Below are 23,750 nucleotides of genomic sequence, written 5' to 3' on the forward strand. Positions count from 1 at the left end.
AATTGAAAACAATCGACTTAGGGTGAAGGCCCACCATAAAGAAAAAGAATGGCATACTTGTATCTATTTGCCTGGCCTATTACCTTGTTGAATGCTGAGAAAAAGAACCAAGGCATAAGACACACAAGGAATAGACAGGATTAGAAAAAGATTAAATTTAATTATTTTTTAGACATTCAAACAATAGGGAATTATGTGTTCTTATTTAAAAGTAAATTATAATACTTTTCATTTGAAGTCATTTCTTTGTAAAATATTAGAAAATTTTATATTTGAATTAAAAATATGAATTTATATTCCTCTAAAAAATGAATAGTCGATGTTAACATCCATACATACACATTTCTTCCACTTTCTTATTTAACTGCCTGGATTTTCTGTTATTGTTCAGACAACATCTGGCAAATGTCATAAAATGTGGAGTCACAGTCTTCAGAACTCATTCAATTTCCTGTTGTGACAGCGCAGCTCATGCTATCAGTTGATCCAATTATCAAAAAGCTGGGAAATAAAGGGCAGACTTTAGAGAATTTATCTTATGATAATAGTTGCATTTATTAAAGTTTTCTCCAGTCAAACTTGTATAGGTAACTCCTCAGCAGCCAAAATGTTGCAGATGTTTTCAAATGGATGCTTTTATTATTGCCAATGATTGTAGTTGGTCACTCTTGATTTGCTTGCCCTCCAAGCCCTCTCCCCACCCTCATACCTACCTGAATGTCTCTCTTATTTGAGTAACATCAATATAGAGCTTCAAACTTTAAGACTAGAAGCATCCCTGTCTCTTTCCTTCCCTCTTAACTCTTGCCTTACATATATCATCAGGTTCTGGGAATTCTATCCCCAGCTAGTTCTCATATTCATTCACTTCTAGCTCATGCTACTGGTACCTCTCCCTTATCTCTGGTCATTGTCTTCTAACTAAACTTCAGTTTCAACTTTGCTTCCCATATATTAATTTTCCACATAGCAGCACAAATAATTTTCTTTAAAGGGTAATTAGATGTTAAAATGAAAGTTTTGGTAAAGACTGCATGGTGAAAAATGTCTTATACCAAAGGTAATTACAAAGCAGTAATCTAGGAAAGAATTTCTTTTTAAAGTTAAAGTAAAAACTGTGAAGATGACAACTTCCTTGTTCAACTTCTATGGTGTGATAGGGTTAGGAAAATGTGTGAACAGAATATTTTATAAGAAATCTATTTTTAAACTATTGTTTTAGTTACAAATTATTGTTTAAAATATAACCAAACACTATTGTAGCCATCATTTTTGTTAAATAATTAATTAAAATCTTTTAAAAAGTGATGTGTTGTCCTAACAATATCTTGGTTTCCAAATTAAAAAAAAAGAGCCTACATATTTCTTATTAATTTTTTCAAAGACTACCATCAAAATAGGTTAAAAAAATTGAATAGTACTTCATGCTTTTGTTTTATATTCATGAAATATAATGGATAATAGAAGTATAAATATCCAGACTGACATGAATGGTCACACCATGACCTTTGCTCTAACTTGCCAGGTCTCAGGTGCTCTAATAGTGTGACATGTAAAGCAAATGAGAGCACAGAGGAGAATGGAAAAATGTACATCACACTTAGGAATGTTAAAGCACTCTTCCACTTATTACATTATGTTGTTCACACAAGAACATTGTGAGGAAAGTTTCATTCTTCTTTTCATACAAATAAACAAATTGATATCAACAAATTTCAGAGAATTTTGTAAGGGCAAAGTTTTAAATTCATACTTCCTGATATCAGCTAAAGGTATTTTTTTTACATATTCTGGGTGCTTTTATTTGTAAGTGAATTATATTTTTGCACTTACTATATAAAAATATTTGCTTCAAATTATTTTAATAAGATTCAAGTCAGCTTAAAAATTTTTTAAATTGGTTTTTGACAATAATTTCCAAATGCCATAATGAATACTTTATAACCCCATTCTCAACATTATTAAATGTTAAGGAAGAAGGAAGAGCAAAGAAAGAAAGAAAGAGAGAGAGAGAGAGAGAGAGAGAGAGAGAGAGAGAGAGAGAGAGAGAGAGAGAGAGAGAGAGAGAGAGAGAGAGAGAAAGAAAGAAAGAAAGAAAGAAAGAAAGAAAGAAAGAAAGAAAGAAAGAAAGAAAGAAAGAAAGAAAGAAAGAAAGAAGAAAATAGGGGAAGAAAAAGAAAGGTAAGAAACAAAGGAGAGAGATAATTTTAAAAAGAAGAGGCAAGATAGAAGAAAGGTTACAAAAAACCTTGGGAAAAAAAGATAGCTTAATTAAAAATACTTTTTTAAAATAAATAGTATCATTATAACATTCCTCTCCCTCAAAAAACTACTTACTTTTTTGTTCCACAAAAGGGTGTTCATTTATCCACGCCCATTGCTTTCCTGGGGGCATAATGTATAGTCCAACCCAAATAGGCTGACCAGGTTGTAAACTTTTCTGTATGAATTCCTACAGAAGGAATAGTTCATTCATTTATTCACAAACATGCCAATGTCTTCTACAGAGTAAGGCACTGTGCCAGGCATTAATAAGGAAGTAAATAATTATTTCTTTCCTAAATAATAGGCTTCTTATCATAAACAACAGTAATTATATTAGGGCTAATGAATGTTCAGATCGATGACTATAAACTACCCACACTTATTAGAACTGCACCTAACAATTCTTCCTGGAGCACTTAGATTCCATGTTTGATTCCTCACCAGCTCTTTCAAAGTGTGAATCACCGGCAAATGTGCCTGGAGCTTTGTGCAATCATGTTGACTCTCATTCCAAGTTTTAGAAGAAGCTGAAAACTTGTAACACTTCCCTTGGTTCAGCAGCCAGTCATTTTGGCATATATAATTGTCTCCTAAAAAAATGCAAGAAAAAGTTAATGAAACTCTACAAAGTTAATATACTTTGTACCAGGACAAGAGCTGTCAATTCTAAATAGTTATAATTTTGCAAAAACATAATTTAAAGACTCAGGATAATTGGATCCTAATTTCAACTGTACAAGTACATAACTAAAAAGTATAAAATAACCTCAAATATACCTCACAATTTAAATTTGAGGGGAGCTATTTATTTACTATTATTAGTGAGAAGGAATCATTTGGACCAAGTGATTCCATTAGGTGGGTATTGATGGAAGGTGAATGAAGTACAGTTTGGAGCTGCAAAATGCATTGGAAATAGTCCAAATTATCAGTGTAAGATGTTAAAACACCAAACCATGATTCAAAATGTGGACACCAATTGTCCAAAAATCTAATAGAGTTAACTTAGTTTCAAATGTTATCTTCTATAAGAAGAAATATTATGGAGATAAGGATGGAGAAAAAATTTTATTTGCCCAGACTTTGTATCAATTCTCATCTCAAGTGTTTTGCATAATAATAACAACAAACACATATAACTATTATTGTGGGTTTCTAAGCACCTAACATATATTTAGTTTTTAAAATAACTTCATAAAATAATGGAACATGTTAAATGACATGATATAAATGTAAACAGAAAAAATCCAGAGTATGAGATATTATACAAAACCATGACCCATTTTTTTTCTAACAAATAAATGGCAAAGAGAAAATAAATAAAGTAAAGGGGATCTAATAATTAAGAGATTCAAGAGACATTGAGACATTTTAATGGAATACAACTGTGTTCTTTCTGATTCCAATTCTAACCAATCAAAATAAATAAATAAATAAAAAGCCATATTAATGGTGACTAGATAATAGAAATATTAAGAAGTTATTGATAATTTTGTTAGGCATTGTGGTAGACAGAATTCTAAAATGGCTCCCACGATTCCTGCCCCTTGTGTACATGGTCTGTATGATTCCCCCCATGAATGTGAGTCAGGCCTGTGAGTATTATGGGATGTCACTTCCATGGTTAAGTTTTACTATATTGCAAGGTGAAGGGATTTTGAAGACAAAAAAAAAGAGTCCCCAGTCAGTTAATTTTGAGTTCATGAAAAGAGATATTATCACAGGAGGGCATGACTTAGTCAGATACAAGACCTTATAAAGGGGACTGGGCCTTCCTTGAAGAGAGAGAGAAGTCCTATTGGCTCTGAAGAATTAAACTTCCATGTCTTCAAAGTCTATATGAGAGTACATGATGGCAAGAAAAATGCAGGAGCTTAGAGTAGCCCTGGGTGAAAGCCAACAATAAAGCAATGACCTCAGTCCTACAACCACAAGTAACTGAATTGTACCAATAACAACATAAGTTCACAGGAAGAACCTCAGCTCCAGAAATGTGTGTGGTCTGGAAAACACCTAAACTACATGCCATGAGACCCTGAACAGGAGACCTAGTTAATCAATGCTCATGCTTTCAACCCATGGAGGTTGAATATTAAATAACTTTTGGTTCAAACTGGTAAATGTGTGGTAATCTGTTGCACATCAAGAGAAAACTAACACAGGAGTTATAATGATGTTGTGATTATATTAAGCACAAAAAGCCTTTATTTGTAAGATTCATGTACTGAAATATTTAAATATTAAATGGCATGATATCTGGTAATTGCTTTAATACAATCTAGTTTGGGAGTTTGTTAATGGAAGAGATACAAATAAAATAATACTGATTATGTACTAACAATTTTATATTGTTGGTCAGTTATAGTTGTCTGGCCTTTTTCCCTATTGCTCACCCCACCCCTCCCCCCTCCACTCCCACAGTGAATCTCCCCCATTGTGAGCATCCATGAGTCCTCTATTTGTTCTTCTTTGCTTTGACTCTTTGAAAGACACTTAGTTTTACTTCTAGTTTTCATAATAAAAATCTAAGAATATATAAAATAAAATCTTCTAAAGTAAGTGTTACTATCACCCCCAATTTATAAATGAGAAATTAGATAACATATTGAATAATTTTCTCAAAGTCATACAACAGATAAATATCAGACTTAAAATTCCAATACAGTTGTTTTTCTCCTGACCAACTAATGCATCATTCTATATTACTTGGTGTGTTAGGGAAATAGAACAGAGAGAGAAAGAAATTTATTTCAAGGAATTAGCTCACATGAAGAGCAGGTTGGCAGGCTGGAGACCCAGGGAAGAGCCGATGTTGCAGCTGGAGTCTGGAGTGTAGAGGCTGAATTCCTTCTTCCTTTGTGGAACCTCAGTATTTTTTCTCTTAAGCTTTCCAGCTGATTGAACGAGACCCAGTTACATTATGGAAGATAATCTGCTCTCCTTAAATCTACTGGTTTAAATGCTAATTTCATCTAAAAAGTACTTTCACAGTAATATCTAGACTAGTTAGTGTTTGACCAAATATCTGGGTACCATGCATGGCCTAGCCAAATTGACACAAGGAGGTCTGTTCAGAAGTATTCAATTATATAATAAGAAAAATAGAGACAATTACTGAATAAGATACAAGATACAAAAACATTGTATACAGAACAATGACACCTCAGTCCCCTTCAAAGTAGGCACCCTGGGACCTCACACAGTTCTTCCTGTGTCTCTTCTGCTGTTCAAAACACTCTGCAAAATCCTTTGTTGGAATCATCATCAGCTGCCCCATTGTATTCTCCTGAATCTCATCTTTGGTTTGAAATCTCCTGCCTTCCAAAGGTGATTAGTTGTGGGAAAAGTCAGAAGTCACAGGGCACCAAATATGGTGTGTAGTGGGGCTGAGACACGTGGGTGATTTGATGTTTCACCAAAAACTTTGCTCAAGATGTGATGCATGAGTGGGTGCGTTGTTGTGATCAAGCTGCCAATCACCCATTGCCCATAGCTGCAGCTGTTTTGGTCATGTTGAAACTCTAAACCAATGAAGAACATTGAGGTAGTCTCCTTATTAATTGCTTGTTTCTGAGGAGCATACTTATGGTAGACAACACCTTCCCAATAAAAAAAACATGGTTAACATGGTCTTGGTCTTGCTGCAAATCTGCTGTGCCTTCTTCAGGTGTGGAGAACCAGGCAAATTCCATTGGGATGAGATCATAGCCATAGACCAGTGATTCATCTTTAGCTATGAGCTTCTTGAGGAAATCTGGTTCATTGGTAGCAGTTTGAATCAAGTCATTAGCAACTCAGCACAATGTTCCTTCTGCTCTAGTAGTAGAAGCCACAGAACAAATTTTGCCATGACACATTTCATGCCAAGATCCTTCATCAAAATCTCCGACACAGTAGTTTTTGGAATCCCCATATCAGCTTCTAGTTCTCACACTGTCAAGTCACTGAGCTTTGTTGATTGCAGCTGGTTCACACTCAACATTCTTAGGTGTTCTGCTTGTTGCAGGCCTTCGAGACATGGATCGCTTTCAACAGATTCTGGATCATCTTTGAAATACTTGTGTCACACTTTTCTCTGTGCTGCATTCATTGCCTCAACCTCAAAAGCATTCTGAATCATCCAAATTGTTTCTGCTAAGAAATGTTCAAGTTTAACACAAAATCTGATGCAGATCTGATGCAAATCTGATGCTCTACTTGCTCAGTCATTTTGAATGTGAGTACACGTGCTCACTCAATGGCATCTACCACCCCCACTGACTAGTACAGTGAAGTCTCATTCAGGACATGTGCATTCCAATCCATGCTCCTTGGCTACATCAATGTCTTGCAAACTGTTATTATAATAACAATGGCTGGACTTTTTCTGGACAGAAAAAAGGTGTGCAGAAAGCAACTTGACTTTGGGGAAAACTATATCTAAAATAGGAAATGTTATAGGAAAAAAACCTTGAGCTGATTTTAAGATAAAAATACAAATATTATGTCACAGAGTAATAACATGAGATCATTAGTATCTGTTAATAATCCAACAAAATTTCTTTACCAAGTAAATTGCTAATAGCATGTGAAATTCTCAGAGAAGGTAAAAAAAAGCATAGTTTCTAAAAAGTCAAGAGTTTAGAATAAAATACAGAGGAATGTAGAACTGTGTCATTAGGTCTGCAAGGAAAATTGCAAAGGGTAGAAAATATTAGTAGGCATGTAGTATATGAACCCCAGAATAAATTATCAAAAACAAAATTTAATTTTACAAAATAATTCACAGTGTAAAGCTAAAAACCACTCCATATGTCAGTAATTTTATTGACCTGGCACATAATTTTAAGCACTAAATGAAAATATGTTTACTGAATAAAATGAATAAAGTAATTTTTAAGGAGTTTTAATACAATCTTTCATTTGAGCCTTGATCTAAGATAATGTCTGAGAATACCATGAGGAAAAATTTCATGTAATGGATCTATTAGCCAATTCATTCTGTAATTTAGTTGGTGAGACTTCATGCATGCCAGAAACTGTGATAAGTACAAGGAAGAAAATAAGTATGATTCCTGCCCTCAAAGAATTTACTCTCTAATTTATGACTTGACAATTACAAACAATGTCATGAGCTTTATATACAAAATCAGATGAGAGCATTAAAAATATGAGAAGCTATTAAATTAGTACTCTACTTGGGGGTTCAAAACAAATTCCAATTCAATATTGTCAGGTAACCCTATTTTCAATAATTATATGTATAAATAAGTAAAAAAAAATGAAAGAAGTGAAAAATATTTGAGCTGAACATCTTAGTTGCTCCCCAAGGCCCTCCCAAATGGTGGTCATATTGCATTCCAAAGTGTCTCTTGAATTAGATGCTTTAGTTTTTTGTGTCTGGATTATTTCATGGCCAAGTTGCAAACAAGTTCAACTTTCAATCAATTTTACATCAAGGCATATATGATTTCAAGTTAAAAGAAACAAAAAGAAGAATACAAAAGTAAGTCATTTTAAAATTAGATCCAGTAAATAGTGAAGAAACAAGAATGACTGAAGTGGGAGAAAATAGCAGGTGACCTAATAAGAGAGACCACTTAGGACATAGGACAGAACAAGTGCCTTTTTGAGAATTGAAAACAGAAACATAGGTTATGAGGTAGATGTGGAGCACCTAGTTTAACTATCAGACAAGAATTCAGGAAAGAGGACACTTTCCTTTGTTAATCAACATATGCTGGTGCTATACATGCACAAGAAAGCAAGATTGGCAGTGCGAGTGGGTTATAGAGTAGAATATCAAGAAGAGAAAGCAGACAATACAGATATCTTCTTGCAGCCTGCAAAATCATAAGGTCTGGAAAATGGGTATCAAAATAGAAAAGATTAAATCTTTTAAAAATTATAAGAAAAAGCTACTTAAAAATCAGATACTACACATACAGAAGGAAAACATATTCCCGGGACAAAGAGAAATAGAAAATACTAACTTTCTGACATTGTAAAGAAGAAAGAGAAGGAAATCAAGGCTTTTGTGAAAGTCAAGCCAGTCTTGCCCACTAACAACTGCAGATGACCCAATTCTTCACTCCAGTAATGTGTTGTAAGTTTTCAGATATGCTGCCTCATTTAATCTAGCCAGCTACCTTGTGAAATAAAGATTTCTTCCTCTTACAAATAAGATTGCTCAGGTGTAAATAAGTTAAGTGGCTTACCCAGCAGCGTTCATTATGTAGAAAAACCAGGATCAAAATGGTAATGTTTTGACTCTATGCCCATTTTCCTTTCCATTTAAATATATGCTGCCTTGGCTGGGTAGCTCAGTTGGTTATAGCGTCATTAGGATATATCAAAGTTGTGGGCTTGATCTTTGGTCAGGGTGCATACAAGAATGAAGCAATGAATGCATAAGTAAGTGGAACAACAAATTGATGTTTCTCACTCTCTCTCCCTAAAAATCCATCAATAAAAAAAATTTAACATATTCTACCTCAAAGTTAGAAAACTCTTTGAACTCTTTTCAAAAAGATTCCAGAAAACCTTGAAGTAAGAAAAACAAATTACACAATGACTTTCCCTCAGGAAGAACAAAATCCCAGAGTCCAGAATCTTTTATTTAGGCTGAAGAAGAAGTGGAAAAAAAGAGAACATCTGAACTCCAAGCAAGACTTAAATCCTTAGGGAGGTACCAGTACAAATGATCAATATAATTTGATGGGTTTCTGAAATATTTGTATCTATTCTTATCCTTAGTGTTCTCAGCTTAAAGATATTGACACTTACTTATAGTAAAAAGAATCTTTCCTTATTTTCTCTCCATAAAGAAAAAATAATGTCAGATAACAGCCAAACTTATTTTTCTTTAAATTCTAAAAGTGGTATCTGAGCTCTGTGTAAGATTGACTTATATTTTGTCAGCATAAAAATGAATATTTTCATAAATGGATTATTTTAGGAGTGAAATGTTCTTCCCTTTTTGAAAGCAGCTGTTTGCAAAAACCAGGAACATCACACTCAGTTGGTTACTTGCCGAAAAACCTCAGCCTTTTATATCTGTTATTAGAATTGAGAAAAAAATTTTCACCACGCAGATCTTCACCCATGTGTTTACAATTAAATCCTTAAGTCTAAAGCACTTAAGAATTTACTCATAGGCATAGATCCTAAAGAAACAAGTGAACAGGTATGCAAATGTAAATATGCAATTATTTAAAATAGTGAAAATTTTTAAAAAAGCATGTGTCCAATAAGAAAAGAAAGTTGCCAATAAATTTAGAACATCTACAGCAGTATTTCTACTGGTATGTCCCCTAGAGCAAGGGACATAAAGGAAAGAATAAACAAATGGGATCTCATCAAAATAAAAAGCTTCTGCACAGCCAAAAAACAGTATTAAAATAAAATGAGAACCAACACTATGGGAAAACATATTTGCCAATGATAACATACTTGCCAATGATACCTCAGACAAGAGTTTAATCTCCCAAATATACAAAAAACTCACACGAGTCCACTCTAAGAAGACAAGCAACCCAATTAAATGGGCAAAGGACTTGAACAAACACTTCTCCAAGGAGGACATGCAGAGGGTCCAGAGACATATGAAAAGATGCTCAGTATCGCTAGCTATAAGAGAGATACAAATTAAAACCACAATGAGATACCACTTCACACCAGTCAGAATGACCATCATAAACAAAGCAACAAACAATGAGTGTTGGAGAGGTTGTGGAGAAAAGGGAATCCTAGTGCACTGTTGGTGGGATTGCAGAGTGGTGCAACCACTATGGAAAACAGTATGGAATTTCCTCAGAAACTAAAAATGGAACTGCTTTTTGACCCAGCAATTCCACTACTAGGATTATATCCTAAGAACCCTGAAACACCAATCCAAAAGAACCTGTGCACCCCAGTGTTCACAGCAGCACAATTTACAATAGCCAAGTGTTGGAAGCAACCTAAGTGCCCATCAGTAAATGAATGGATCCAAAAACTATGGTACATTTACACAATGGAATTCTATGCAGCATAAAGAAAGAAGGAGCTCCTACCCTTTGTGACAGCGTGGATGGAACTAGAAAGCATTATGCTAAGTGTAATAAGCCAGGCAGTGAAAGACAAATACCATATGATCTCACCTTTAACAAGAACCTAATCAACAAAACAAACAAGTAAGCAAAATATAACTAAAGACACTGAAATTGAGAGCAGGGTGATGGTTACCAGAGGGGCAAGGGGAGAGAATTTTAGGGGAAAAGTGTGAAGGGTTTGCAGGAGCAATTATAGAAGACACATGGACAATAATGGGGGGAGAGGTGGGAGGGAGTGGGGGAGGCCTGGGAGGTTGGGCTGGGGTGGGAAAAAAAGGCAGAAAACTGTACTTGAACAATTTTTTAAAACGTGAAAAAAAAATTAGAGCATCTATTCAATGGAATACTATGAAGTTGTTAAAAATAATGTTACTTTCTATATACTGACTTGAAAAATTCATTCTATTTTATACATGAGAAAAGCAGGATACAGAATATTATAATATGATCATATTTTACTAATATCTGCAAATATTTATTTTACACATATGTACATACTAAAAGTTCTGAAGTTATCAAACAAAAATTGAGTTTATTAACAACTGACCTATACTCTATATTTTATTTTTATATTAAAAGTAAAAGAATATCTTTTTAAAACAGCCTCTGGCTCACTGATTAATTTATTTGTGTATTCCAATATTTACTGAACACCCAGTAGATGCTAGTCTCTGGGCTAGGTGGTATAAGTTCATAAATGAACAAAACACCATAAACAAGGAAATCAACAACTACAACAGTGTGACACAGGTTTTGACTATAGTGTATATGAATACTTTGAAAGCATGAATAAGCATATCATAACTGAACATAAAGGGGGTCAGGAAAGCCCTGTCCTGGGCTAAATCTGACACTGTATAAATAGTAGTCATGCAGTTAAGGGAGGAAATATTTCAGTCATAGATATAACTAGTGCGAAGGCTTGGAGGCATGTTGACACACTTGGAAATTTGGAAGTAGCATGAATAAAATAGAAGTTGTCTAAAAGTGTGGGAAAATTTATATTTGGAAGTTAGAAAGGACAAGCAAGGTGTCTTCGCTTTGTATAGAAGGTCGTGTGAATATAATAAAAAAGTTTAGATAGAAAAGTAGAGTTACTTCTGGTCACAAGGACAGCATAGCAGACATGGCTCACCTCTTCACACAACCACATCAAAATTACAGTTAAAATATAGAACAACCATCACTCAGAACTGTCAAAAATTGAGTTGAATGGAAGCCTGACAACTATAGCATTAAAGAAACCACATCAATCAAGACTGGTAGGAGGGGTGCAGACGTGGCATGTGCTGGTCCCATACCCACCTGTGTTGGATAAAAATTCAGGAGAGATATCTTGGGAGCAATGAGTCCCAAATGCACACCAGATCCCCTATCCAGGGTCCCAGTGCCAGAAAGATACATCTCCACAACTTCTACCTGCAAAATCCATCAGAGATTGAGTCAGTGGAAGAAACTGCTGGAACCCCAAGCAGTTCCTCTTAAAGAGCCCACACATGGACTCACCTACTCAGACTCACTCCCTCTGAGCTCCAGCACTGAAGTAGCAGCTTGAAAGGCACCAGTTGTATACAAAAACAAAGTGAAGTTTCTGGCATCAAGGTGGGCGGAGGCCATTGTCCATTTTCTAAACCCTCCCCCAACAGAGACAGCAGCTAGTGCCATATCTGAGACTCTATCAACCTGGATACCACTGTTTGACCCACCTTGGAGATCCCCAGAGATTCCATCCTGCCCAAGCTGCTTTTCCATATGAGCAGTTATCTTGGCTCATGCTCTACAACTTCCTAAATCCTAACAAACAAGTAATAGCTAGCCTCAGTGAGTCCCAAGACTGGCATTAACAGCAGCCACCCTAGATTCACAGCTAGGCTTTGCCTGGGAATCTCAAGCCCAGCATAAATAGCAGTAATCTCAGATTATTTTATAGCTCAGGTAGGATGGACCCAGACAAAACATAGGTAGGGGCTGAACTTGGCCTGCACCACCTGGGAAACACCAGGGCCAGTGTACCCAGTGCAGCTGCAGACCACATCAGAGCACCACCACCCTACCCCTGCATAGCTGATCCTCCACAGAGGGTGCATATTGGTGGTAAGTGGTCGCAGCTAATCCTTGTAGCTGACTGCCCTGAGTAAATCCCTCCCATTGATTGGCCAAAAGCAACCAAGGCTCAACTACAAGAGAAGAGTATACTCAGCCCACAATGGGTGCACCTCAAGTACCCAATCTGGGTGATACGGGAGACTGTGCCACTGGACTCTACAGGACACCTACCACTTTGGACCACACTACAAAGACATGAAGTCAAAGCAGCTCTACCTAATACATAGAAACAAACACAGGGAGGCTGCCAAAATGAGGAGACAAGGAAACGTGGCCCAAATGAAAAAAACAGATCAAAACTCCAGAAAAAGAGCTAAATGAAATGGAGATAAGTGATTTATCAGATGCTGAATTCCAAACACTGGTTATAAGGATGCTCAAGGAACTTAGTGAGGACCTCAAAGGGGGTGGGATAGGTAAAAGAGAGCAAGGGGTGAAATTGGGACAACTGTAATAGAATAACAAAAAATGGAAAAAAATCCAGTCAGAAACAAAGGACACACTAATTGAAATAAAGAATAATTTACAGGGGAAAAAAATACAGCAGAGTGGATTAAGCTGACAAATCAATGATATGGAACATAACTAAGCAAAAACAAAACAAAACAAAACAAAAAACGATAAGAACAAGAAGAAAAAAGAATCCAAAAAAGTGAGGATAGTATAAGCAACCTCTGGGACAACTTCAAGAGGTCCAACATTCACATCATAGGGTTGCCAGAAGAAGAGAAAGAACAAGAAATTAGAAAGCTATTTGAAAAAATAATGAAAGAAACCCTCCCTAATTTGGTGAAGGATATATACATGCAAGTCCAGGAAGCACAGAGGGTACCAAACAAGATGGATGCACAGAGGCCCACTCCAAGACACATCATAATTAAAATGCCAAAGGTTAAAAATAAAGAGAGAATATTAAAAGCAGCAAGAAAAAAGGAGTTAGTTACCTTTAGGGGAGTTCCCATAAGATTGTCAGCTGATTTCTCAAAAGAAACTTTGCAAGCTAGAAGAGTTTGGCAAGAAATATTTAAAGTTACAAAAATAGGGACCTAAAGCCAAGATTGCTCTACTTAGCAAAGATATCATTTAGAATTGAAGGGCAGATAAAGAGATTTCCACACAAGAATGAACTAAAGGAGTTCATCATCACCAAACCATTATTATATGAAATATTAAAGGGAACTATTTAAGAAAAAGAAGATCAAAACTATGAACAATAAAATAGCAAAAAATACAAATACATCAACAATTGAATCTAATAAGCAAACTAAACAAACAAGAATAAAGAGACAGAATTATGGATACAGAGAGTGTTTTGATGGTTGCCAGATGGGAGGCAGTTAGGGAGGAATGGGTGAAGAGATAAGGGATTAAGAAGTTCAAATGGTTATTTACAGAATAGCCATGGGGATGAAAATTACAGTATAGGAAATGGAGTAGCCAAAGAACTTATGATCCATGGACATGAACAACGGTGTGTGGATTGCCTGAGTTAGTGTGTGTGTGGGGGGGGTGGAGGGGAGCAAAGGGGAAAAAATCAGGACAACTGTAATAGTCTAACCAATAAAATATAATTTTTAAAAGTATGGTTGTATTTGAAAATTAGAAAACTCAGAAAGAGAGTGAAAAACAATCTGAAAGCAGAACATTTATCTCAAGTGGGCACAAAATCTCCACACATCTAAAGTCAACATTTGTTTTAATGCTTAAACATCTTTAATTGAGCCTTACCTGTAGTCCTGCAAGGAATTCAATCCCTTTGCCTAAAATTTCTGAAACACTCCAATGGATGTTTCCATCTTGATTACTTCTCAAACTACCCTGTCTACCTTTTTAGAGTCACCTCTGTTCTCTTGTCCGTGCTTCTTCCTAATATTATTGCTAATAGTTCTTAATAAAAATGTAAAGAAATCATTAGGAAAACAAAACAGAAAATTTTAAATTGTGTATCAGCTAGTGCTTACCCTTGTGTCCATTAGTCCAGGCCCATCACAAGGGTTTTCCCAACATTCTGCCATATTTCTGGAACTTGTTTCTCCTCAAATCAAAGGGCTGTCTCTAATATTACTTCTCTTCTAGGTCCCAGGCCTCCCATAGTAAGAAAGTAAAGTAATAAAAATTCATCATCATTTATCCAAATATAATCTTGGCACCCACTGAAGAAAATTGTTTTGCTTTATTTCCAGAGCTTTTCTGACTACTTTTAGCTGTCTTTAGCTTTCACAACCAAAGAGTAAGTAATTGTCTTTTTTCAAACAAATGAGCCCCTAAAGATGGCTTCCTTGATTCCTAGAATGTTTAAATAACTACAGACAGCTTTTATATCAGCAATTTGTGCCATGTTAACTGTACAAGTAGTTCAAGATAGTGATGTTAAAAATGAGTTAAAGCAGGGGTGGTGCACATAGAGAGGAGACTCTAGTTAAAAGATACTAGAATAAAGAGGAACATAGACTTGATTAATAGATGAGGATGATACTGGAGTACTGGTATTGATTACTTCCAGGTTTTCTGACATGCAGCTAGATTAGAGGGGAAGAAGGTTTGAAGAATCTTACACATGACTGCAATTGCTGATACACGAGTTTCATTATGTTTTAAAGCTCTATGTGAATGATTATTCTTGGAAAGTTAGTCCTCAGAGATCTGATATTATAGAGAGAATACTGAAACAGAAAGTGAAAATCTGCAAATACCGATTTAAAAAAAACTCATTCACAAGGTTCATGACCTGTCAATCAAGTCAATTTACAAATACATGGGAAAAAAAGTACCCCAGAAGTAACCACCATAGGTCGGTTGATAAAAAGGAACAATGTTATGGGGAGGCTAAAGAGACTTTATTAAACAAAGGTAAATTATTATAATTATTTTTAACAGTTTTTATGATCAAGACAAATGACATTCATTATGTTGACCACTAAGTCAAGAATTTGACTTTGATGCCGGAAAATATTAGAAAATCAGTATGAACAGCCACTTAGGAAATATGCCAAGATGGACTGTTTTATAAGTCTGAATAAAGTATTTCTGGGGACTGATTTTAGTTCAGATTTGAGCTCAGTTCTAATTCTTTGTGCGCTGCCAATAGCATAAAGAAAATAAAAAAGGCAATCTGAAATAGTCACTAAAATCTTTCAGTGAAACTTTCTTAATCTATGTATTTTTCGACACTACAAGATGTAAATAGGGAAAGTCCATCCATTACCAATATATAGTCTAGGTTTTCACTGTCATGTGAAAGGAATGTTTATGGAAACACGACAAATTTTTAGTTCTTTTGATCAAAAGGTTAGGGATCATTAATTCCTCCCTTTCTCTCACATCTCATATTCAGTTCTTTGGAACATCCTGTTTGCATCACTTTGGAAGTATATTTATGTCTGTTATAATCATCATCATCCAACGTGTAGACTCCGGCCTCAGCCTCCTAACTCCCTTTAGCATTCCCAAGTTTCTATTTTCAACAAGATAACTAGAGTAAATCTCTTAAGATTTAAGTCAGATTATATCATCTGTTTATTGAAACCTAAGTGCCCATCAGTAAATGAATGGATCAAAAAAGTATGATACATTTACACAATGGAATACTATGCAGCAGAGAGAAAGAAGGAGCCCCTACCCTTTGTGACAGCATGGATGGAACTGGAGAGCATTATGCTAGGTGAAATAAGCCAGGCAGTGAGGGACAAATACCATGTAATCTCACCTTTAACTGGAACCTAATTAACAAAACAAGCAAGCAAGCAAAATATAACCAGAGACATTGAAATTAAGAACAATCTGACAGTACCAGAGGGGAGGTGGGAGGGGATAAGGGAGGGAAGGGGGAAAGGGTTTTCAGGAATAACTATAAAGGACACATGGACAAAACTAAGAGGGGGAGGAAGCAAGAGGGAGAGGTGAGTTTGGCTGGGGTTGGGAGGTTGGGGGCAGTGGGGGAGAGTAAATGCAGACACCTGTAACTGAACAACAGTAAAATAATTTTTTTAAAAAGAAAATTCTCCAAAGGCTCCCTACCTTACTCAGAGTAAAAGCTGAATGACTTAGGGTGGTCTATAAGGGACTAACCAACACCCACCACTGCCACTCTCCTTACATTTCGGACTCTACTTTGACTCTTTTCCTGCTGATTAATCTCCACCCATAATGGCCCTCTTGCTGTTCCTCAAGCACACCACACATTGTCCTGCCTCGAGGTCACTATTAACTGTTCCCTTTGTCTAGAACGTTAATTCTCTCATCTGCTTCCGATCTCAACTCATCTTCTCAGTGAGTCCTTCCCATAATTATTTTTAAAAATAATTTGTCATGCTTACATCTCCACTGCTGTGTTCACATTCTTTTTCCCTACAGAATTTTCACTTTCCAACATACAGTATAATTTACTTATTTATTTGGCTTATTTTCTTTATGGGTGTCAGTCTTTCCCCTTCCCTCCTTGCCACATCTGAATATTTGCTTTCTAATGGGAAAGAAATTTGTTTTCTGATCTATTCTAAGCAATTAGAAAATTACTTGACACTTTTTTTGAGTAGACTAATTAGTAAATTATGACTTTTCTTAATCAGTTATGTCAGATGTCCTAGTTAGTATAATTCATATCAGTCTGTCTAGTACATTGAGCAACCGATGCTATTTATTGGCATTAACATTTGGTTTGGGGTGATGGAAAGAGCATTGTAGCACGGCACTTTTTGAAACATCTTAATTTTGAAATTACCATCACTAGTAATATTCTTTGGGAGCTCCTTTCAAAAGTATTTATCTAGATACTCTGTATGTCCTCCTTGGAGAAGTGTCTGTTCAGATTCTTTGCCCATTTTTTAATTTGATTGTTTGTCTCTCTGGAGTGGAGTTGTATGAGTTCTTTATATATTTTGGAGATCAAATCCTTGTCCAGAGTATTATTGACAAATATATTTTCCCACAGGGTTAGTTCCCTTTTCATTTTGCTGATGTTTTCTTTAGCTGCGCACAGCCTTTTTTTTTTTAGAAGCTTTTTATATTGAAGAAGTTCCATTTGTTTATTCTTCCCAGGCATATGAAAGGATGTTCAGCATCACTAGCTATCAGAGAGATGTAAATTAAAACCACAATAAGATATTGCTTCACAGTGGTCAGAATGACCATCATTCATAAATAAACCCAAAAAAAAAATGTGCAAGTGAAGTTGTGGAGAAGAGGGAACCCTAGTACACTGTCAGTGGGAATGCAGGCTGGTGCAGCCACTGTGGAAAACAGTACGAATTTCCTCAAAAAACTAAAGATGGAACTGTCTTTCGATCTAGTGATCCCACTGCTGGAACTACACCCTAAGAATCCTGATTCACCAACTGAAAGAAATGTATGCACCCTGATGTTCATAGCACCCTTATTTACAATAGCCAAGTACTGGAAACAGCTTAAGTGTCCATCAGTAAATGAGTGGATCAAAAAACTGAAACATTTACACAATGGAATACTATACAGCAGAAAGAAAGAAGGAGCTCCTACTCTGAGCAACAGCATGGATGGAACTGGAGAGCATTATGCTAAATGAAATAAGCCAGGTGGTGAAATGTAAATACCATATAATCTCACCTATAAGTGGAACCTAATCAGCAAAACAAACAAATGAGCAAAATAGAACCAGAGACTTGAAAATAAAGAAAAAACTGACAGTGACCAGAGGGGAGGGGGAAGGGAGATAACAGGGGAAAGAAAGGGAAGGGGCAAGGGAAGGAACAGGAATAGAGGACTCATGGGCACAGACAATGGGGGCAATTGACTGTGGGAGTCGGGGGCACAGGGTCGGGGTGAGCAATGGGGAAAAAGGCAGGACAGATGTGACTGAACAATAAAAAAATTTTTTAAATGAATTGTTTCTATAAATATGGAGCATTTTGAAAAAACAAGTCAATAAAAACATATTTCTGTGTTAAAATGTGAATAAGAATCAAATAAGATGGGCTAAAATATCTAGACAGATCCTACCTACAGATTGTTTGATAAATGTCTTTACCTCTGATTCTCTTTGAAAAAGTTTAAACTGATTATCTTAGAAAACACTTTGTAGATATAAGATTATTCCAGAACAAGGAGGTAGAACTGCAGTTGGTGAAACCAATAAAAAAGGAGTATCTGTGGCCCTATATCAAAAGAGTAGGGAATTAATGTACATTTATATTGTTTTTAATTATATATATTCTCATGCACACATTTTCATTTTTCAGTCATCTAAGAGTTAAATTGAAGACATAAGGTTTATTTTCTCCCAAATAGTTCCTTTAAAAGAGGCAAATATTTACTGCTTGAGTTTTCTATTTATTTTTATTTTTTTAATTGGTATTCAAGTACAGTTATCTCCATTTTCACCCCACCACAGCCCCCTGCCCCCCCACCTCCCACCGTCAAACCTACCCCATTTGGCTTTGTCCATGTGTCCTTTATACATGTTCTTAATAGACCTTCACCTATTTTCCCTCATTATCCCACTCTCCCCTCCCCTCTCTTTTATAACCACAGTACAATTATGAAAATCAGAAGAAAATTTACAAAATCAGATTAAGGTGGGTACAATATTCTTATTTAATCTACAAACCTTAATTATATTTTGCTAATTTCCTCTATAGCAAAAGAAAATCCCAGACCATGCATTGCTTTGTTCATTTGGTTAATGTCTACCAGGTTTCTCTACTATGTAAATTCATGACTTTTCCTTTTGTACTTAAGTAATTTGTGGAAAGATACACTGAGGATATGTAAATATTCTTTACTCCCACCCCAACTGTCACCTGGTCTACTATGCAATATCATTTTATTTAATTGCCATGACTTTTTAGTCTCATTTAATCCAAAATAGTTGTGCTCTTCTTCTTTGTTTTTGAATAGAGTAGTATTTTTGAAGAGTGCATGGCAGTTATTTTGTAAAATGCCTCTGAATTTTGGTTTTTCTAATGTTTTATAATAGTTAACATTCAATTATTAGTACATGCTATGATTTTGAAAGTCCAATCCATTTAATTAAAAAAGGCTTTTTCCAATAAAAGTGTACATTTTATTTTTCATAAATACCACCATTTCATTGTGATTATGAATACTTTGTTGCACATTAAAAATTGTAATAATAAATCTAGAAAAATTAGACTTGACATTTTAGAAATTATTGTCAATACATTAAATCAGGGGAGAAGGATATCAATTTGTTCCATTTTTTATAAGATTCACTTTGATCCTTTGGTTAAGGCATCTGTGTATTCCAAGAATCTAAAAGCAATGACACCCTAGAAGCAATAAATTCACTAAGTGCTGAGATCTTGGTTTCTAAGTACCATTCTCTACAAAGAGAACCAGGGCTCCTTAGATAAATAGCAGATTCCAGGCTGAAGAAGAAAAGTCTGTAACTTTTTTAAATTTCCATTTAAATTGTTGTTTAATGTTAATTTTTAATTCTAGATGACAAAAAACCTTGTAGAGTTAGTTTTGATTATACTTTTACTACTGCAATAGCAACCAAAACAACAAAATTATATTGAAATGCTGGTGTATAATTATTAGATGTAAAAAATACTATTTTACTGAAAAAGCATTTTATTAAATTATACTTTTACAGTTACAATTAATGTTATTTATTTCTATAATTTATAAAATTCAGCATAAATTCCATCATAATTTTTATGGATACAGAAACTGAGAAATCTTGTTCAAATAAATAATAGAAATGTAGAAATAGGAAGGGAGAAAGTTTTGTTACAGCAATGACATATGATTTGTTGAACTCTCTTTGAGTTATGTGCCCAAAATTATATAATGAGCTATCGGCAATAATTGTTAATATTGAGGCAGGTGCAGGATGGAGGGGGATAAAGGGGAGAAAAAATGGGACAACTGCAATAGTATAATCAGTAACGTATACTAAAATAATAAAATATTTTCTGGAGCAAGGTGGGCATAATATACAAACTTTCAGTTATTATAAGATATATATGCCCTAAAGATGTAACATACCTGATGAATATTATTAACACTGATATATAATATGCAATATATAAAGTTGTTAAAAGAGTAAATCCTGCCCTGGCTAGTGTAGCTCAGTGGATTGAGCGCAGGCTGCGAACCAAAGTGTCACAGGTTCGATTCCCAGTCAGGGTACATGCCTGGGTTGCAGGCCATGACCCCCAGCAACCACACATTGATGTTTCTCTCTCTCTTTCTCCCTCCCTTCCCTCTCTAAAAATAAGTAAATAAAATCTTTAAAAAAATCTTTAAAGAGAAATTTGGAAAGAAATATTTAAAAGAAGAAATATTTTTTTTAAAAAAAAGAGTAAATCCTAAGGGTTCTCATTATAAGGAAAAATTTTTCTTTTTGTTTTAAAACGTTCCAACGTCCTGACCTACATGAGATGACGCATACTAACTAAATTTATTGTGGCAACTAGTCCACAGTATATGCAATTTGAATCATTATTCTTTACACCTTAAATTTATATAGTTAAGTATGTAAATTATGTCCCAATAAAACTGGAAAATAATAACTAAAATAAAAATATTTCCTGGATTATGTTAGAGGAAAATAATTGCTTTTTGAATAAAGATTTTATTATTTTGTGCAATCTATCACTACACAATAACATTTACAAATTTGTTCTGATGATTGTAAAATATATATTCTGTTAAGTTTATAAGAAATATGTATCTTTATTAAGAGCATATAACCTTTGTCAAAATTTATTTAAAAGGAATACATAAGGTAATAATTGTAGTGAATTAGATAGACTGACATCACATTAATTGTCTAGTCTTCTGTTGCAGTTCATGGAGAATAGACATCAACACCTATCACACTTTGTGACAGAGCGCCAGGACTCTCTTGGTTTCAAATTCTTCCACTACTATTTTTGTATTTCTAGAATGTTGTTCAACCTTCATATCTAATTTTTTTTCTTTTAAAACCTCAGAGTGCAATGTCTTCAGACTATTATAAGATTTTGGTCTTTATTAACTAATATTGTCCCTTTTCTTAGACTATTTTCCCTTAATTTTCTGGCACATTAAGTATAAATTTGAGTTACACATTTGCAAGCTCATCATTTGCACTGAACATATAAAATGCAGAAGTTGTCATTATATGGTACATGATGGTTGTGTACAAATAGTTCATTAGAGGCAGTTTATTGACTAATAGTTGGTTTTTATTTCACCATAGTCTGATTTTTTTCTCAATTCTAGTCATTGGACTTCTGCTTTCATGTCTTATGACAGATAACCTTTGTCATGTATGATTTCCAGTCATTTGTTCCATATGGTCTACTTATGCTTTACTTACCATCCTGATTATTCCTCTAAATCAATGAATGCTTCAAGACTGGGTGGTCTTGTCTTCTAATACATATTATGAATCAGAAGCAAGATATTCTTTTTATATTGTTTTACCACCAGCCAGGTGCTGGATATCTTCCTCTTTACTCCAATAATTACTATGACTAAGTTACTTAATATCACAACATTATGGTTCACAATTGGCCTTGATTATTCCCTTATTAATTTTAAATTGTTTTTCTATACCAGGTAACATTATAAATTCCCCTATACATTTATGATACCCCTGAAAATTATAATTTTCTTAGTCTTTTATTTGCTCTTAAGCTAATCAAATGCAACCACACTCTTTGTATACAACTGCTATTGAATACATGTTGTGGATAATGACACATTTCTTTCTCCTTTTTCTCAAACTTTTTCTGCTCTTTCTCCATGTCTCTTGAAATGTAAAGTCTTTGCTCTTAATCTGGACTCTGATTTTATGCCTTATAGCTTAGATTTCATGTTAGTACTTGACATCCTCATCATTTGACTTTTGAGTTTTTAAATGTTCTTCAGCATAGATTGGCAGCTCCAGCTTTTTCCATTTAAGAGATCTTGTGAGAAAGAAGTTTATATTCACAATTTGCTTTTCCTCTCACCCAACAAAACTCAGTACAATATAGTTTCTACTCCATAGTTTATATTTTTGCATTTAGTTAACAATAACCTACCTGGTGGTATCTGGAAAGAGCTAGAAAAACATATATGAACATAATATCTAAGAGACCAATATGTTTGGTCTCAAGATATTAAGACTGCCCAGATTTTTTTCTAGTGCTTTTAAGTACATTTCCAGTTCCACAGTCATTAGAGTCCATTAAAATGAAATAAAAGTTTTGAACAATGTGTTGAAGTTCAATATCTTTTTTTTTAAGATTTTATTTATTTATTTTTAGAGAGGGAAGGGAGGGGGAGGGGGGAGAGGGAGAGAGAGAGAGAAACATCAATGTGCGGTTGCTGGGGGTTATGGCCTGCAACCCAGGAATGTACCCTGGCTGGGAATCGAACCTGGAACACTTTGGTTCGCAGCCTGCGCTCAATCCACTGAGCTACACCAGCCAGGGAAGTTCAATATCTTAATTGTGTAGGGTGACATATCAGCCTTCTTCCTTTTCTTCTTTTTTTAAAATATATTTTGATTATGCTATTACAGTTATCCCATTTTTCCCCCTTCATTCCCCTCTGCTCTGTAGCCCCTCTCCCACCGTCATTCCCCCACCTTAGTTCATGTCCATGGGTTATATATATAAGTTTTTTGGTTTCTCCATTCCCCATACTATTCTTAACCTTCCCCTGTCTATTTTGTACCTACCATTTATGCTGCTTATTTCCTGTGCCTTTTCATCCATTCTTCCCTTTCCTGCTCCCCACTGATAACCTTCCATGTGATCTCCATTTCTGTGATTCTGTTCCTATTCTGGTTGTTTGCTTAATTTGTTGTTGTTTTTGTTCTTTAGGCTCAGTTCTTGATAGTTGTGAGTTTGTTGTCATTTTACTGTTCATAGCTGTGATCTTCTTCTTTGATAAGTCCCTTTAACATTTCATATAATAAGGGCTTGGTGATGATGAACTCCTTTAACTTGACCTTATCTGGGAAGCACTTTATCTGCCCTTCCACTCTAAATGAGAGCTTCGCTGGATAGAGCAATTTTGGATGTAGGTCCTTGCCTTTCATGACTTTGAATACTTCTTTCTAGCCCCTTCTTGCCTATAAGGTTTCCTTTGAGAAATCAGCTGACAGTCTTATGGGAACTCCTTTGTAGATAACTCCTTTTCTCTTGCTGTTTTTAAGATTCTCTCCTTCTCTTTAATTTTGGGTAATGTAATTATGATGTACCTTGGCATGTGCTTCCTTGGGTTCAACTTCTTTGGGACTCTCTGAGCTTCTTGGACTTCCTGGAAGTTTATTTCATTTGCCAGATTGGGGAAGTTCTCCTTCATTATGTTTTCAAATAAGTCTTCAAA

At 35.1% G+C, this 23,750-nt stretch overlaps 1 protein-coding gene across 1 annotated transcript; it reads right to left on the reverse strand.

Moving 5' to 3' along the window:
- Positions 1-249: 249 nt before the first annotated feature.
- LOC123819397 (killer cell lectin-like receptor subfamily F member 2) lies at positions 250-23,142 on the reverse strand. Its single transcript, XM_045839738.1, has 4 exons — positions 23,098-23,142; positions 2,707-2,855; positions 2,338-2,452; positions 250-501 (listed from the first exon to the last, which is right to left on the reverse strand). Exons 1-4 carry the CDS (start codon positions 23,132-23,134, stop codon positions 494-496), a joined length of 309 nt encoding a protein of 102 aa, XP_045695694.1. The 5' UTR covers positions 23,135-23,142; the 3' UTR covers positions 250-493.
- Positions 23,143-23,750: the final 608 nt, after the last annotated feature.

Source organism: Phyllostomus hastatus, unplaced genomic scaffold, assembly GCF_019186645.2.
Source record: "Phyllostomus hastatus isolate PE091 unplaced genomic scaffold, TTU_PhHast_1.1 phas_contig_308, whole genome shotgun sequence".
In the NCBI taxonomy this organism is placed as follows: Eukaryota; Metazoa; Chordata; class Mammalia; order Chiroptera; family Phyllostomidae; genus Phyllostomus; species Phyllostomus hastatus.